The 17,621-nt window shown below is 38.0% G+C and overlaps 1 protein-coding gene across 1 annotated transcript; it reads right to left on the reverse strand.

Moving 5' to 3' along the window:
• Window positions 1–16: 16 nt before the first annotated feature.
• Window positions 17–12,300, reverse strand: LOC141596231 (serine/threonine-protein kinase 12-like). The gene is made up of 12 exons (XM_074416333.1): window positions 11,770–12,300; window positions 8,412–8,486; window positions 8,199–8,294; window positions 7,207–7,292; window positions 6,988–7,108; window positions 4,808–4,887; window positions 4,329–4,391; window positions 4,121–4,239; window positions 3,757–3,842; window positions 2,763–2,884; window positions 1,946–2,057; window positions 17–967 (listed from the first exon to the last, which is right to left on the reverse strand). Exons 1-12 carry the CDS (start codon window positions 12,103–12,105, stop codon window positions 875–877), a joined length of 1,389 nt encoding a protein of 462 aa, XP_074272434.1. The 5' UTR covers window positions 12,106–12,300; the 3' UTR covers window positions 17–874.
• Between the last annotated feature and the right edge of the window lie 5,321 nt (window positions 12,301–17,621).

Here is a 17,621-nt window from a genome sequence, read left to right on the forward strand (position 1 = left end):
GAAGATTTTAAAACACTTAAAAAGAATCGATCTGAGCTTGATTCATTATGAGAAATCACGATGCAAGATGGGATACATTTACCAATACCTATTGTATGAAGCAATGGCTTTGCCCTCATTATCAAGTTCCATCGAAAACGCTTACAGTAGGAACTTCATCCAATGCCTCGAAGAGCAAAGTCACTACTATTTAATGTTGTTCTAAAAACATACAGATGCTAAAATCATTTCTGATAAGACAATGACCGTACGTTAATAGTTGTAGCACAAATAACCATCAAAAACCTTGCAATACAACCTCGAGGCAATTACATCCTTGGCAGTCCTGTGTCGCAGAGTAATATCCTGGATCACAGTGAAAAATCTCGCAAAGAACGAAACGAGATTGTCAAAATCAAGATAATTTGCTTTCAGATAAGGGAAAACACACTTGCAGGAGACGGTCTTGCATATGCTATGTTCCTCTAACTTGATTCTTCCTATTCCCTCGCATACCCGTGTGTCGAATTCGACAATCGGACACAGGTAACACTTGAACTTCATTTATTGCCAACTTATGCAGAGTTTTTTCATAAGAATAACCAAGTCCGGCGCCTAGGCATGCTCGGATATTTATAAATGAATCTCAACATAGCTTGGAATCTTGCTTGTGAGATCAACCCATTGCCTTCTACAGAAATGAAGGATACTCGAGGATTGGCGGTAGTCTTGCATCAGGTGAAATCATCTCAAGACTCAATTGAGTGGAAAAATGGACATGGCAAAGAGAAATTTTTGCCAACACTATTATTATTATTAACAATATTCACAAAACCATGTGAATGTACAGAGCAGCGTGAAATAATATGGACAGGGTGCACCATGAATTGGTGGATCATCTAATTATTGAGTTGGACGAGTGACTATTTTCACCCGAATGACGATCGTTTCGCCGCCTGCGTAAGATAGTGAAGCAACCAAATCCAGACTGTTTCAAACAATTGGAAACAAGATGTCAGCACCAAGTCATAGACTTCCACACAATCAAATAAATTCGGACTTAGCATGGAATATTAGGACAAGAGTTGAATCAAAAGATGAAAACCAGATCAGAAGTTTCATAGCATTAGCACCATTTGTGTAAAGAGAGCCTTTTCCATTTCAATGGAGCAAGACTCTATTCTTTGGTTCTGTTCTTCTAAATCACATTGAAATAAAGCAAAATGGCTCGTTAATATTGTTGCACTTTTTGATCTTAGTGAGCCATTTTGCTTTATTAAAATACTCCTTACATATATTAGACAAGTGGGAAAATCAAATTGGAGGGGAGGTTAGTAGCTATTTAATGCATTGCACAATTCATTTTGCATAATTCACAAGGCAAGGGTGTATAACATCCAACCTCCCTTACCCTGCTCTCTACTAAGTACTAAAGCCTTTGAGGCACTGGGGTAATGTTGTTTGTGTAAAGAGAGTTACAGCTTTGGTGTTGACTGTGACAGGGTTTGAATCCTGGCCATGAGTAAACACCACCTCACATCTTAACAAGCTAGATTATAGCTAACATCTGTACAGCCTACGAAAGAGCTAAATGCATTACATTGCATAGCATGTCAAACAAGCTTCAGAGGACAATCAGTTCTACTAATATGGGAAATTATGCTACAAATGATAAGAAGAAATGTTCCCAAAATCACACGTTATGAGCCATGTAGAATGCTCTGGTAAAGCAGATAGCACAACACATTGGTAAATACAGAAAGTAATTATATATGACAGCCCGGGGGGTGGGGGGGTGTCGTATTTATGACAGACGAAGAAACCACCAATTCGCTTGGAGACTCTTTGTCCTGGGCAACAACAAGACAATCAAGCAAAAGTCCTTAGCCCTGTATTTCATCTCTTCACCCCTTTCCCTGCCACAGTGCCACCCAAAACAATATTTAGGAGAACAAAAGAGACTGACCTTCAGGCGCCTCCTCTGATCAAGTACTTTATTAATTTCCCCCAGTGTACTTAGTATCTCCTTGAATGTCGGCCTCACATGTGGCTTTTCATTCCAGCATTGCTCAATTAACCTGTAAAACAAAATTCAAGATATTTGACACTGCAAACTTTAAGACAGCAAGAATTCACAATATGCCTATATCAGTTATGATAACTAATTGTGTGTTTGGATTTAGGGATTTGGAGGGAAAGGGAGGAGAGGGATTTGGAGGGAGGTGAAATTCTTAATTTGGTTAGCAAAATGGAGGTTGAGGGATTTGGAGTGCAAGGAAAATGGATCCGTCAATTTCCATCCTCCAAGCCAAGTTATTTCCTCTCCAACAAAAGAAATATTTGGAGGGAAAATAACCTCCTTCATTCCCCCTCCCTTAGCTTTCCCCCCTTTCTATAGGTTGCTCTATAATTCTTAAGCTTTGTTCAATGGCAGAGTTGCCTTACCCAGAAGGCACTGAAGTGGGTGCTTACAAAAGTTGACAGCTAAAAAGAAGTCAATTTTTAAAAATTTGGTTTCTCTAACATAAGAGAGATGATACCTTTTACATCCTCAAAGAAAAAATACTACCACCACTTATTTGTGCTATTCAGAATCACTCTCAAAGTCGTGTATACATGACTAAGTGACTAACTACTTCGTATATTATTCAAGACCACTTTAATGATATCTCCTTGATGGTGCGCCAATATCTTAGCAAGGCAAAGGGCTACGCTATCTTTCCCATATGCTACGTAAGTGATAAATAGAAGAAAAAGAAAGAAAAAATTTGATGGGAGCTTACTCTTTTAGTCCATGCGCATAATGTTTGGCTGGAGCTTTGAAAGGTGGGCGCACATTTGAACAATATACCTTAGCAACTTCTTTTCCTGGCTTTGATACAAAAGGGGGGCATCCTTCAATCATCTGCATATAGGGAAGAAGATATAAAACAAGTTATCAAGAAGCTAGACCACAAAGTTGCACTATGGAAAAATCACTTATCAAGTGCGTCCTAGAAGAGCTGAGGAGAAGCTCTGTCATCAAAATGACATGAAACTGATGGCTCTGAACCAAAGCTTTTAGCGAAAGACCAGCAACTAATATTTGTCATCTTTATTTATATGTCAAAAGACTCAAAACACAAGAATTGCGTATATTGCAACTTTGCATTTGATATATGTGAAAACTAGAAGAAGCACAATCCCAAATTCACATTACAGTGAAATTTGAAGATAATAATGCAAAATAATGATGAACTGTAAATAAAGTCAGACATGTAAACTGCTTTCAATCATTTAGAAAAATAGGGTTGAAAAAATTACTGGGTCTTCACATTACTAAGAAATTGGTACTGAGTAAATCAGGTACAAGTAATTCCGTTCTGAGATCCAAAAATGAAAGTTGAGGAGTCACATTCAAAACAAACAAAATGTGTGATCTCTTTTCACAAAACTGAACATGGGCACTAATGGATTGCTGCCCAAATTGAAGAATGATAAGCGCCTACTTCACATTAGGAGCAAATACTGGCTAAAGGAAAACCTGTAAACATGCCATCTAGATCGGAATGAGTTACCAGTCTACCACAATTCATTTCAGAGAAACCAAACTTTTAAAAATTCTTAGTCTCATGACCGCTAAAATACGACTTCGTTTTCATCCACATTCACTTAGTCTCATGACCGCTAAAATACTGGCTTATTGATCAGCTACTACTAGATTGTACGTCAGCTTGATACAAAAGTATAACAAAGCAGACATAGGAATGATCAAGTGAAACAAAAGGCAAATCTTACTTCTTGGAGAATCAAGGCAAAAGAAAACACATCAACTTTTGTGTCGTACTCTTCATTCTTGTACAGTTCTGGAGCCACATATCTCCCTGCCAGCAACAAAGTATCAAGAAATTTTATGTTAACAATTCATAAAGCGGCATGATGACCACTTAAATGCATCACCTTCTTCCCCCTTCTCTTCTTACTCTTTGAAGTAATGAATACTGAAGCATACTCAGGCTTCATATCTTAACAGTTAACACACTGTGAAACATAATTCTATCATCTAACAGAAAATGAAGACTGATATGTCTAACATTATAGTGTGGACTGCATACACTCATACAGAGAATTGCTGAATTACTGCTCAGGGGAAAAAACTCACAGGAAGTTTCTTGACTCAATGAAGGCTTGTCTTCCCTAACTGCCTTTGAAAATATCAGCAGCTTGCTCAAGCCAAAATCTGCAACTTTTAGATGGCCAGAATCATCACGCAGTATATTTCTGTCATCTTAGACAGGAGAGAGTCAGAAGCATTCCAAACAAACACGACATTTTTTTTTTCCAAAGATAGAAAAAGAAAGACAACATACGAGGGCTCAAGATCTCGATGTATAATTGCTTCTGGTTTGTTCTCATGCAAATAATTCATTCCCCTGCAATAAAACTCTCTTCATTCAGAAACATTGACTCAATGAACTTTTACGCTACATGTTCTAAGTAGAAATCCTAAGCTATTATGGAGAGCTTATGGAGAGCACACGGAAGAAAATTTGGAAACAAAAGTAAAAGAGACTCCTTCTGCTGCCATATTTAATGCTCATAACGGCCCAACTCCTACACGAATTTTTGCTAAAGGGGAGGGAGAAGAGAGCATTGTCAACCAAAACAGGTACTTCCTCTATCCAAGACTGATCTTCCTACTTTCTAACATATGTGAGTGGAATTTTGTAAAGCAGGAAGAACATTATTGGACAAAGGGAGTATTTCTTGCATTAAGTAATGATACTTTATTTAAGGGTGGGTTTTAGAACACAGCAGTTCGTTTTCCCAAGTAGGCGATAGAAGAAACCTTGCAATATCAAGAGCAAACTTGACAGCAATGAATGGCTTCAGCGCACCTTTTCTTTTAAGAAACATGCAAAGATCCCCCTGCAAAAAATTACAGAGATTCAGTGTTTCAGTATTCCTTCCACTCACATTTGAGTTCAGCATGAACACTTAAGGACTATATTTGTTCGCATTAATAAATGCCAAAAGAAGACGAATAATCTAAATGGATTCAAGAGCCATATAGGTATGAACAGAGAGTACATGTAGAGCAGGAACATGAGTATGACAAATTGAAAGTACAACTTTTCTTCTTAGTCGTCAACATCCACTAAAGAAGTCATCAAACAACAAACATTGAACAATATAGCAATATCCAGTTCAGATAGTCTGACCTCTGAACTGGCTGGCCATAATGCTTCGAAATGAAGAAAGTGTAATGACTATTACAATCCTGTATAAATGAGCTTAATGACCATAAACATAACTTCTATCCCCTACTTACTAAATGAATAGGTGAACTCACAAGTTTTCCCTCCAAAAAGCATCTTTTTAATTAAGGAAGCTATTGATAATTTAACTGTATTCACTAAATTAGGAAATTAATAATTGTAATATATTTTATTATATATTTCTTTTCATTAAAATTAATCTTCATCAGTATATATAATTTTCACTAAATACTAAACTATAATATTTTAATTAAAGTATACACAATATAAAACTATAAACCATTAGTTTTGTAGTATAAAAAAAAACTTTTAAAAAAAATATATATTTAAGCACATTAGTCAATTCACTTTGATTAATTTTCAGTTTTAATTTTTTTTGTTCGAAACAAAATAAAACGAGAAAAATGAATAATTAATGAGATAGCACTATTATTTTACAGTCCAATTTTCTTGAATAATTTTACGGCTCAATTTTTTTTCTTATATCAAAATATAATGACGTGAGATATGAATTTTTTTTGTACATAAATATAAAAAATTAATGAGGTGTTAATTTAATATGATTTAGTAATACAAAAATAAGAACTCTATAAATACCGCGCATTTATTGCACGGGATCTAAACTAGTTGTACAACAATTGCATAGGTAAATTTGTCTCACTCTTGGCCTAAGAAAAAGCTGTCATAGTTTGTTTCATGCAGTCATCCTTTTATAATCATTCTGGGAACCCTAAGAGAGAGGAAATACAAGCAATTAAAAAATAGTTGGCATCCAGTAGCAGTGACTCACGCATACATCTCCAATAGACAGAAAAAAAAATTATCAGGGTATCTTCCTTTGTTTTCAGGGCCAAGGATAGATTGGAACGGCTAAGTGAAAATGTGAAATGGATAATGTGCAGAATTTTTTTCGCAGAAAGCACCCGTTATTTATTTCGTTCACATTTATCACCTTTCTGCAATGAAATCCCGACTCATTGAGATCTCAGTTAGAGAAAGTGCTGTCTCCAAACAGATTTTTTTTCCAGGGAAACCCTTAAGAGTTAAAGTTAAGTGATCAGACAATCTGTAGGACTCATGTCTCCTTGCGAATTTACATGATGAGGATATTTTTGGTGGGCTCAATCCTTAAAAGTCACTTTTTAACCATGTGTGCTTCTCCTTTTACCTACTTAAGTATGCTAAAAACTAAGAGAAAATAAAGAACGCCGGTATGGAACATTCTTGGTACCAAGCTACAAGCCTTTCATCTTTCAGATAACTCAATCAGATTAGGCTTTTGGTTGTCCAGAGCAAACTCATGACATGGCTACCTGTATGATAAACCGATGGATTTTACAACTTATATTTTGATTGAGAACAAGAGTCACATAAAGTGCTGTGTTTCAATGTAGAAACCTCTATAATTTTCATATATCTCCTTGTGTGTCACAAGCTAGATTGCAAAGAATGTTTCCGCAAATGTCAAACTCTGCTGCTGCATGTTCTCCAAATTTTTAACCAGCCAGAATTTCATGTCACAAATAAGAGTGACCTAATGATAAAATTTCAGACCTATAGGCGGCAGCTGTTCCAAGAAAGTTAAAGGAGTGATGAACATCCATTTAGCTATTTGCTGGATACGTTTTAGAGTCTTATTACAGATGCTCAGTTATTTGCGAGGCAAAGACGTTTTGCCACCTAAACAGCTGATCAATAAAAAAACATACGGAGTATAAGTTATTCAAAGAACTGGACAAGGAACGAAAACCTTAGGCAAGAACTCAGTAACAATCATCATTGGGCTACTCTGTGTCACAGCCCCCAGAAATTGGACAACATTTGGATGCCGTATCTTTTGTAGCAGTGCTAACTCATCCCTAAATGCCTCCCTGATAAATGAAAAGAACAATAAAAAAGCATCAGCATGGAAATTTTTTGATAGATAACTGAGAGAGAGATAAGTAACGCAGATTTCTTTCCAACTCACACTCTGTCTTCATCCATCAGTACCTCATCGCCAAGCGTCTTAACAGCAACTTCAGTCCCTCTCCATAATGCCATGCGATAAGTACCCTTTATAAATGGACATAATGTTACAGTCTGCAAGCTGGGGGGGGGGGGGGGGGGGGGGGGGGTAAAATAACAGCAACTTGAACAAATTGGTACAATCATGATCTGAATCCGCATGAAAACAAATGACATAAATTAAATAACAAGACCTATTGGCAATCGAGTTTATAAACTAGACTGTCTGCAGTTAACGGTATTCCAAAGAAACTCGCAGTGTGGAAATCTACCACGCAAAATGTTTTGAAGAGAATTTTTTGGAATATTGTTCATTACACAAGCACATTGTATATTTAGAATAATGATTATCAACAGTGTCACTTGTCGAAACTCATTGGTTAGAGATAATTTCTCACCACAGCCCACACGGGCAATACAAATCTCTAACTGACGTCATCTCTGGCTTGAACCTCGTTTATTTAGCAGTGGCTGCCAAATACAAAGCGATCAAAATTGTGTAGCACCACAATAATTACCCTGAACTTAAGGAACCTGAAGCTTACGGTTACAAATCGGAAAATATGAAGCAACCGTTCATTTTGTGTTTTATTTCCTCACAAAAAATAACCTGAGTTGGGCATAGATCCCACCTAACCTCAATAGAAATATTTTCTACAGGCACCATAAAAAAGATCACCAAGGGCTAAGGTAAAACTCCAGAACACAGACACAACTAGGCTCAACAAGGATATCATACATTCATACCCCTGCATCTATTACAGGTTACTGATAAACAAAATAATAATCACGAATGCAACCTGTAAAGCAACTTTAGTACTGAACTTAAAAAAAAAACTTCATACCGCCATGCCCATTTCCAACGCAGGACATATAACAACTCTAGTATTAAACTTTAAAATCTTTGATATGTAAACAAACAAAAAAAATGTGAGAAATTGAGGACCTAGCAACCTTTGTAATCTCAATGCTGTTCGAAAAATCAAGCTCACTCGGATCAATCTCATATTCAGGGACTTCACGGTAGCTCTGAACATGCATTGGAGCCAACTGAAACAAAATCAAGCGAATGTGAGCTGTTATCAAAACACGATCCACAAATGATGCTACTCTAATAAGAACGCAGTGGAATTTAGCAGCAATGTATGCAGGAATGTTAACACGTACCGGAGGCTTTGCACCATGTTTCTCCAAAAGCTTAATTACATCTTGATTTTTGTAACATATTGCATCAGCGAGAGGCTGTTCAAAGAATACACAAAAGTTCAAACTCGATCTGCCGGCATCCTTATTATCAAGCAATATTGCAGGATCTTTCAAATAACAAGTCACGTAGTATGACAGCCCCCAACATGCAGAGCAAACAAAATAGATTCAACATAAACAGAGAGAGAAACAGGAAACACTGGGATAATTATCATATTTTTAATCCGCAAAGCTCTGAGTTCAGTTTGCAACATTACGGTTGGCTTAAGATGCTAAATTTTACATAGTATCAAATTACATAGCCAAGGTTCTCTCCAAAAAAGAATGATAATGCATACAGAGACATTTAGGGCTATTTTTTTTCCTTCTCCCACTGCTTGTATGTCTGATTGGGTAGGAAGTTGACAGTATACAAAAAAAGAACCACCAGCAAAATCAGAAGTCAAGCCTATAAGATGCCGCAGTTTGCATTATAAGTTCCACTATCAATCATATTCAAACATGGTTTTAAACTGAGTTCCACTGGTTAGCTGTGAGGGTGCGTACAGTGTACATTTTGTCTTCCCAACACATCCAAATGTGCCGCATCTCCACTATTGTCAGTGATATTCATTTTGTTGTTCATAATCAATCTTAGTTTTAAAAGGGGTGACGTGCAGCAAGGCGACGAGCGCCCGTGGCAACAAGGCATGCTGTTTTTACCCAAAAAAAAAAGAAAAACTAATTTATTGTAAGTGAAACCTTGTTTCCATATTTCCAATGGAGCCAAAGACTCATTACTCTTTGGTTATGGATTATAATGGAATAAATCAAAATGGCTCACAAAAGTGGTTGCGCTTCTTTCTTTTGTGAAGTAGCGGTCCTTCGATGCAGTTCTCGACGCAATTTTCATCTTGGGTCATTCGGAAACAGCCTCTTTGTGTTGCTAAGTCCTAACACAAGGGTAAGGCTGCGTACATCCGACCCCCCCTTACCCCGCAATTGCGGGAGCCATTGAGGCACTGGGGTAATGTTGTTGTTGTATTGTAGGTGAAACCTTGTGCAACAATACATTTTTGAAGTTTAAAGAGAGAATATGAAAAGGAGTAAATGATTGGAACAACGTGACAAAGAGAAGGGAATAATTAAAGAGCTAGATATAATGCTAGCCACAGTATCATGGAAAATATGGGTGCATCTCGTTATCAAACTCAGTGCCAAAGTATCATATTAGATAGAGATGCTCAGAACCATACTGCATAAATGAGCCCCTATATTTGGTTGGCATTAACTGGTAGTTGAGGTGGATTGAAGAACCGGGTAATAAAGCACACATTAGTCACCAGAGAGACTTGCTAAACAAAACCAAAATATTTCTGCATTCCATCGACATTATACCATGAAATAAGGCCTCTTCAAACATGATCCAAATATCCTATCGTAAGAAAACTGAATCTGGATATACTAAAAAAAGAAAGTTATTTACTATCATTGAACTTCGTGAAAGAGATGAGCTTTAGACCTCTGCTACAATTTGAGAATAACAAGCTCAGATCTATATAACTTGTTGCATGAATCCGACTTATACATTGATTGTTATTGTCAACAACGTGCACGAAAAGTTGAGTACTGAGAAGTGCACAACCGAGCACAAGTCAACAGTCAGCGCTAAACATACTTTGACAAAAATTTGAGTCACTACTGCAGTTTATCATTCTGATTTCTGATAGAAGTAGGGCCCCATGGCATAAAGACAAAATAAACTAGTTCCACACAGATAAGGAACCAGCAAGAAGAACGCATCAGCAATTTAACCTCGCAAAGTTGTAAAGTGTCATTAATCACTTACCTATGACCATAACTAAGAGATCTACAGGATGTAAAAAGGAAAAGAGGACATGCATATGCTCTTACTACTCCACTCTTCCCAAAGCTTATTTTTAAACCTTTCTCAGCAGTCAGGAATAGTCTATGATAAGCAGGACTCTCTCTCTCTTTTACTAAAGGTAACTTTTCGCGATAATGCTACAACATAGAACTGTCCAGGACGAGGCTTCTACTTGACACTAGACCACATGGCCACATGCTATGTATCCTTTTCACAAGACATGTACCATATTATCCACTTCACTAATTCCAAGTAATGCAAATTAGGTCTTACAATCAAACTCAGTTGAATCCAATAATCTATACTCCTTAACAAAATGTAAACTGAGCACAATCCCGTACACTCCTTCACCTTGTACCAATTGGCATAAGAAATGAACATTGACCCTTTGTTTGGATACAAAAAGAAGAAAGGCGAATGGAGGGGAGGGAACGGAAGGAGAGGGGGTATGGAGTAAAAGAGTTTTCCCTCTAAATCTTTCATATGATTTGAGAAATTATGACTTGTAGGAGGGAATATGCATCCCTCTATTCCCCTACCATCCAAATATCTCAAACTCAACTTACTAACCAAACCCCACTCCCTCCTGCCAAACAAAGGGTAAGAGAATAAGGCCTTAATTGAATTGGAGGATTTGGAGGGAAAGGGAAGGGAGAGAGGTGGGATACAAAATCCTTTGTTTAGTTAGTAAGTAGGGGGTTTCCATATTTCCAATGGAGCAAAAGACTCATTACTCTTTGGTTATGGATTATAATGGAATAAATCAAAATGGCTCATTAAAATGGCTCATTAAAATGGCTGCGCTTCTTTCTTTTGTGAAGTAGCGGTCCTTCGATGCAGTTCTCGACGCAATTTTCTAATTGGGTCATTCGGAAACAGTCTCTTTGTGTTGCTAACACAAGGGTAAGGTTGCGTACATCCGACCCCCCCTATCCCGCAATTTGCGGGAGCCATTGAGGCACTGGGCACTGGGGTAATGTTGTTGTTGTTGTAGTTAGTAAGTAGGGGTAGAAGGGAAATGGAGGGGGAGGTAAGAGCAAAATCCTTCGACTATACGAAAGATTTGGAACGATATTGTATTCAAACAAACCTAACTTGGCTACTCCATTTCGCCTCCTCTTCCCTCCCCTCCCCTCCCTTTACTTTTACTCTATCTGCCTCCCCTCCATATCTCTCCGACCCGATTTGATTTCCAAATAATGCAATTCACCCCCTCCCTTTCACTCCATTCAAACAAGGACTAATGGGCATTTTCTTACCAATTATCCCCTTTGACTCAAAAACATTCGCAGAGCATAAATTATTGACCATATACTCCTACCAATACACAAACAATGCATAAAAAGATCTCCTAATAAGAAATATGAATAATTATTGTCATTAGCATCGAATTTTGCAAAACTTTGAATTTTGCAAAAATAGTAAAATGATGAAGAAAGGATATAAACATACAGTGCTACCCCAACGGTCTTTAGGATCAACATCGGCGCCACGGCTGAGCAACAACTGGACGACATCGGTGAGACCTTGACAAGCGGCGATATGGAGAGGAGTCCTGGAATCAATATCCTTGAAATTAACATCAATGCCGTTATCCAAAACCTCCTTAATCCCATCCAAATCACCTTCGTTCGCCATGAACATCAACCTAACTCCTTCCTCTATCTTCGACGCGTCCATAAATTTCTTTTCCGGTGATAACGACGTCGTATTTATCGTCGGCGCCATTGATGATTTCTTACCTACCGAGAAACTTTCCGACGATTTCAGCTCCGAGATTACGGCCATTATTGCGATGACGATGATGATGTTGATGATGATGATGATGAAGGTGTCTCTCTTTCCTTTCCCTGCGCGTTGAACAGGGAGAGGAGAGAGAGTATGTATGAGTTTGAGGAATTCTGGGGGAATCAAAGTTTTGGAATTGTCTTCAATGGCGTTTGAAGAATGAAGACTTGATCAATTCTTTTATTCTCTGCTTTTGTCGGGTCATCTTATCGGATCATTCTATTTGTTTGACCGCAAATTTCCATATTGGACGGTGTTTAAAAACGGATCGGTTCACCGAACTCCTAATTTAATTCGGTTTGGCCACACTCCAAATCTAAACCGTACCGTTTCTAACATAAATGAAACCGTTAACCATTTTAAACGGGGAATTATTGAGGGTAACTAAAGTAGCTTCTAATCATTCCTAAAATAAAGTTAAGTATCAATAAGAACTTTTTTAATGAATGGTACCAACATAAAAATTATTTGGTAAACAGTACCAGAATAATTATTCCGACCAAGTCACCGGAAAGTTGCACTTTTTTGGTGGATTTGCAAATTCCCGCCTAATGTTTGCTTTTTTATACCTATTCTACCCTTCCCCTATTTCCTAAACACTAACCTAGCCTAACTAAACCACCTTAATACACCACCTCTTATCTAACCCGCCAAACACCACCCTCGCCGGAAAGTCGCACTTGCCCCGCCCTCAATGCCACCACCCGATGACGCCATACTCGACGACACACCTGAAACCACCTCCACCTACCGCCTTTTCTCCCCCACTCTTACTCCTCTGTCATTTCCTTTCTCCCTCATTACTCACCTCCCGACCCCACGACCGACGACCCCACACCGCCTTTCCTTCTCTCTCATTCTACCTTTTATTCTTCTTCCTCCTTTTCAAAATTTGAAACTTGAAAATGATGTCGGCTAACGAAGAGGCGGGATGGTGGTTGTTGGCTGGAGAAGAAGGCGTGTTGATGGTGATTGGCAGCTGGAGAAGAAGCAGTGGTGGTTGTCGGTCGAGTTACCAAGATCAAAATCGACATCCACCACTCTTCCTCCTCTTCTTCATTAATCTTTTTTACAGATTTAGGGAGTTTTAGATCATGAGGTGCGACTGTGCTTGACGGTAGTGGTGGCCAAAGGCTGATGATGGCGGTTTGTTGACAGTGGTGGTGGTGTCGTGGAGGTGATGTGTTGGAGACAAAATAAGGGGGGAAGAGAGAGAAGTGAGTGGTTTTTTCAGATCTAATTATAAGGGCATTCTGGTCATTTTATGTCATTTTTGGCCGAAAAGTGTTAGTTGATATTATTAGTAGATCGGAGTAAATATTTTGTTATTGTTTACAAATTAATTTTTATGTTGATACCATTCATAAAAAGGGTCCTTATATTAGTACTGGTTATCAATTTACACTTATAATACCAATGTAATCTATAAAATATAATTAAAAGGCTACCCTAAAATGACTAATAAACGCCACGTAGGATCCAAAAATGTCACGTAAATGCCACGTAAATCTGAGCATCAAAACTCATTGCCACGTAATTATATTATTTTATAGATTTAATTCATTTTTCTATAAATTAATTTAATTTATGAAACTCTTACAAATTTACATCAAAAATTCATAATTTATAATCAATATTGACATTTTAATAGAACTTTTCCCTCTATCCAAATTTAAATCCTTTAAAAATAGAGAACATAGAAGTCAAATAATGCAACTTTCTCCCTTCTTTCCCCCTCTCTTGCTACAGCATTCATCCAATCAAACCTTTAAATGCAAGAATATGGCTGATGACCGGTTTTTTTCCGTCACTTCCGCTACCAAAAACAATTTATAAAACCCAACTAAAAAGTAGTATTTAATCGGGGTCGAACACAAAGATGGCGGGGGTTAGATACTTGGTCGGTTTAAGTCTTTAGTTTAATCAAATAAAAATAAGAGGTTGATTAATTGTAAACTAAGATGCAAATGAGATATAAAATTAAGCTAAATGAAAATTGCTTCTAATCAAATGAATGAAAACTAAGGTCTTTGGGTTCACTTGGGTAAGTCGGGGAAGAGAAGATTGTTAACAAGAAATGGGTAATGATAAGGGCCTATGATTGATCCTGATTTCTTAGTCGATTAGAGCTAACCAACAAGCATTTACTTAGTATGAAAAACTCATCTCGACCATGCCATATAGGCCTTCCATTGTCTTTCGACCTAGGATAGACTAAACATGACAATGAAAGACTCGAACTCTCATTTAAGCAATCCATCAAACATTTCATAGGCATGGGAGTAAGGGTTTACAAACAAGCTTTCACTTAGTTGAGACAAACTCATCACAATCATGCATAAAGACTATCTAATAGTATAGGCACCAACATGGATCAAATATGTCTAAGAAAGGCTCCAACTTTCATTTAAGCATCTCATTAAACACTTCTAAAACCATCCAATAGCATAATGCACCAAGATAAGTTAAACGTGCTAATAAAAACTCAAACTTTCGTTCAAACATTTCATCGAGCACTTCATAGGCACAAGAGTAAGACCGATTAATTACCCAATTCAAAAGGTTAACAACCCAATTTCAACTCCCTTTAATCACCCAAGATCCCCCATGACCTTAGATAAGACTACTCACACATGTTTAAGGATGAAAAACTAACAATAAGATGGAACAAAACACAACCAAACATGATGAACATGGTAAAGATTACTACTTTGGATGAATAACAATTCAACAACATAAGCAATGTAAACAAATGAAAATAAGATGTAAATAAGAGAGAGATTGTACCAACTAAGATGAAAGTAACAAACTTGGATAATAATGGAAGAATGAATTTCTTCAAATCTTCAAAATACAACCCAAATAACTAAGACTAGAACTAGATCTACACTAATTTGGTGAGTAATTAAAGTCTAATTAAGAAAATATTACAACTTTGATAAGAGAAAAATTGAGAGATGAAAATAATTTCTAGGGTTCTACAATATTGAGAGAGAAAAAATAGAGAGACTAATTCTCTTCTAGTCTAATTCTAATCTAGGCTTAGGTAGTGGTGTGTTTTCTAAGGTGAAGTGTGTCTTTTATACTAGTTCTACTAATAATAATGAGTATTAACTAATAATAATATTAATAATATAGTAATAATAATAATAACTACTCTAATTACATGAAAAACCATCGACACAAAACTCAAAAACAAACCAAAAGTAAACAAAAGGGCAAAATGATGGTGCAAGGGAGTCCATGCCGGTTAACCGGTTGCCGGCGGTGTCACCGGTAGAGGGAACTTGAAGAAAGAGCAGAAATCAAGTGGGGTGTGCGTTATGCCGGTCAGTCGACTGCCAGGGCATCGGTAGAGGGAACAAAATTGATGGGAGATGTTGAATTGCGTGTTGCGTGCGTGCTTGGTGCAGATTTGCCGGTGGCTATGACCGGTAGCGAGAACTTCACAAAAGGAGAGAAATTGAGTGTGTGCCTGCCGGTGGGTGTAGTCGGCTGCCGGTTGGCTGGCAAAGAATGCAATGGTGTTTGATTTCTGCAGATTGAGCTGTGGTGGCTCACCAATTTAGGCTCGAGGTTAAACTGCTCGGAGCTCCGACGAGCAAAAGGAGCAGCAGGGAGTCGAATTGGTGGTTTGATGGAGGGTGGATGAGAATGGTGATGATGATGCGATGATTGTGAATTGCCGCGTGGTGGACGTCGGTCTGAAATCGTGGTGGTTTGTTGATGAATGGCTGATGGATATCGGGGACGAAGGTGATGAATGTGTCGGTGATGCAGGTGACTGGAGTGGAAATGGAGATGGTGGAGATGGTGATTGGGTTAAAGGGAAGTTGAGTTGGTGTTGAGCAGCTATGGTGAAGTAATTGCTTGTGAGTTGTTAATGGTGAATTGGGACGTGATGGACGAGGTTAGTGATGGTGAATGGAGGTTGATCGAGAATGGTGATTGATGATGGTGTGAATGTCGAGGTATGGAGGAGCAGCTGCTTGTCGTGGATTGATGTCGGGTTTAGTTGTTACCGCTGTTGCTGATTAATTGGGCTCGGGGATGCAGAGTGAGTGAATGTCGGGTTGAATGGTGGTGAGGAGGTTGATGATGGACCCTGTGTCGATACTGATTTGCTCGCTGTTGTTGATGCAGGTGGTTGTCTGGTTGGTTATCACGGCAGCATGATGGTGGCTGAGTGAAAATGGAGAGGGTGAAGTGTCGGGTTTGATGATGAATGATAATGAAGTATGAGTGAATGGTGGACCGTTTGTTGTTCTTGTGGTGATTTCGTATGATGGAAAAAATGGTGATGAATGATGCGGGGAAGATGACCACGATGATGACAATGAAAGAGGTGAAGACAGGGGACGAAAATGGTGAAGGGTGAAATGTGTCTTGCTTGCTCAATTGTTGATGGAGAAGTGTAAATCAAAAGTCAAAAGCCTTTGACTTGGACAATCCTGGCTTGTTTCACCTTTGACCCGCTTTGCTCTTCAATTTCTGTCTCCTTTTATTCCAATTTGAATTTCCTCTTTATTATTCCGCCTCACCTACACATTAAATTAATATATTAATAAAATAATAGTAATAATACTAATATTATAATAACAATACGACTAAATATTAAATGTAACTAATACGACTAATTATTATAAATTAGTAACTAAATGAGCTATTAAACAATTAAGCACACAAAATCGAGTCGGAATAAACTATAAATGCGGGGTAAAATATAGCCAAAATAGGACTCATCAAATCTCCCCACACTTAAACCTTACTCGTCCTCGAGTAAGCTCATTAAATAGACTAAGACCCTTAATATAGAAGACTAGATAAACTAATAATATCCGATGAAAGGCAATTAACGGGCCTTCTACGTCCCTTCAATGACTCACATTGAAATACAATGAGGTATATATTCCGATGCAAGGCAAGTGGGGGCTTGCGGAAAATTTTGATGCAATCATTCAATTAAGCATAAGTCAACATATAAGATGCATCACAAAAAGTCAAATCGCTTTCCTCATCTAAGCGGCCGTTTTGCTTTAAACAATTAAAGGTTTTGGTCGGGAGATACCGTCTCATAGTCTCGGCGGGGTGTCAATGGCCTAGTGGTGGCTCAAGCAACCTCAATATGACAACCATTTGCCTAGGAAACAAATTCAAAGGCGGGAAAGGGGGAAGCAAAACCTAACCTTCGAGATTTACACGACACACACAAGATTCGACCAAATTAACCCATGACTAAGGGGGCCTAAACTACCGACTTCCTCACGGTTTTCACTAGTCTCTCATTTTCTTTTTAGAACGGGTGATTTTTGTGCAAAAAGGTAACCAAAATCACTCAACTACTCGACTCGTGAGACATGCCCGCAATCTAACATGGAATCCTCTCCTACAGGACCATTTATGAGATGCAAAAAAGGAAAATATGCATAAATAGAAACAAGGGTTGTAACGGGGCTAGGTGACGGGACGAAACGGGGTTGGTGCAAGCACCATTTTGGAAAAATGTGGAGGTACAC

This window comes from Silene latifolia, chromosome 1 (genome assembly GCF_048544455.1).
Source record: "Silene latifolia isolate original U9 population chromosome 1, ASM4854445v1, whole genome shotgun sequence".
NCBI lineage: Eukaryota > Viridiplantae > Streptophyta > Magnoliopsida > Caryophyllales > Caryophyllaceae > Silene > Silene latifolia.

What these genes read in the sequence shown, in the direction of transcription:
- LOC141596231 (XM_074416333.1), bottom strand. Translation starts at nt 12,105, where the DNA reads ATGGCCGTAATCTCGGAGCTGAAATCGTCGGAAAGTTTCTCGGTAGGT. An exon ending in ACAGCATTGAGATTACAAAG is followed by an intron (nt 7,293 to 8,198) that starts GTTGCTAGGTCC and finishes CCATTTATAAAG; the next exon opens with GGTACTTATCGCATGGCATT. An exon ending in CATCGAGATCTTGAGCCCTC is followed by an intron (nt 4,240 to 4,328) that starts GTATGTTGTCTT and finishes CTAAGATGACAG; the next exon opens with AAATATACTGCGTGATGATT.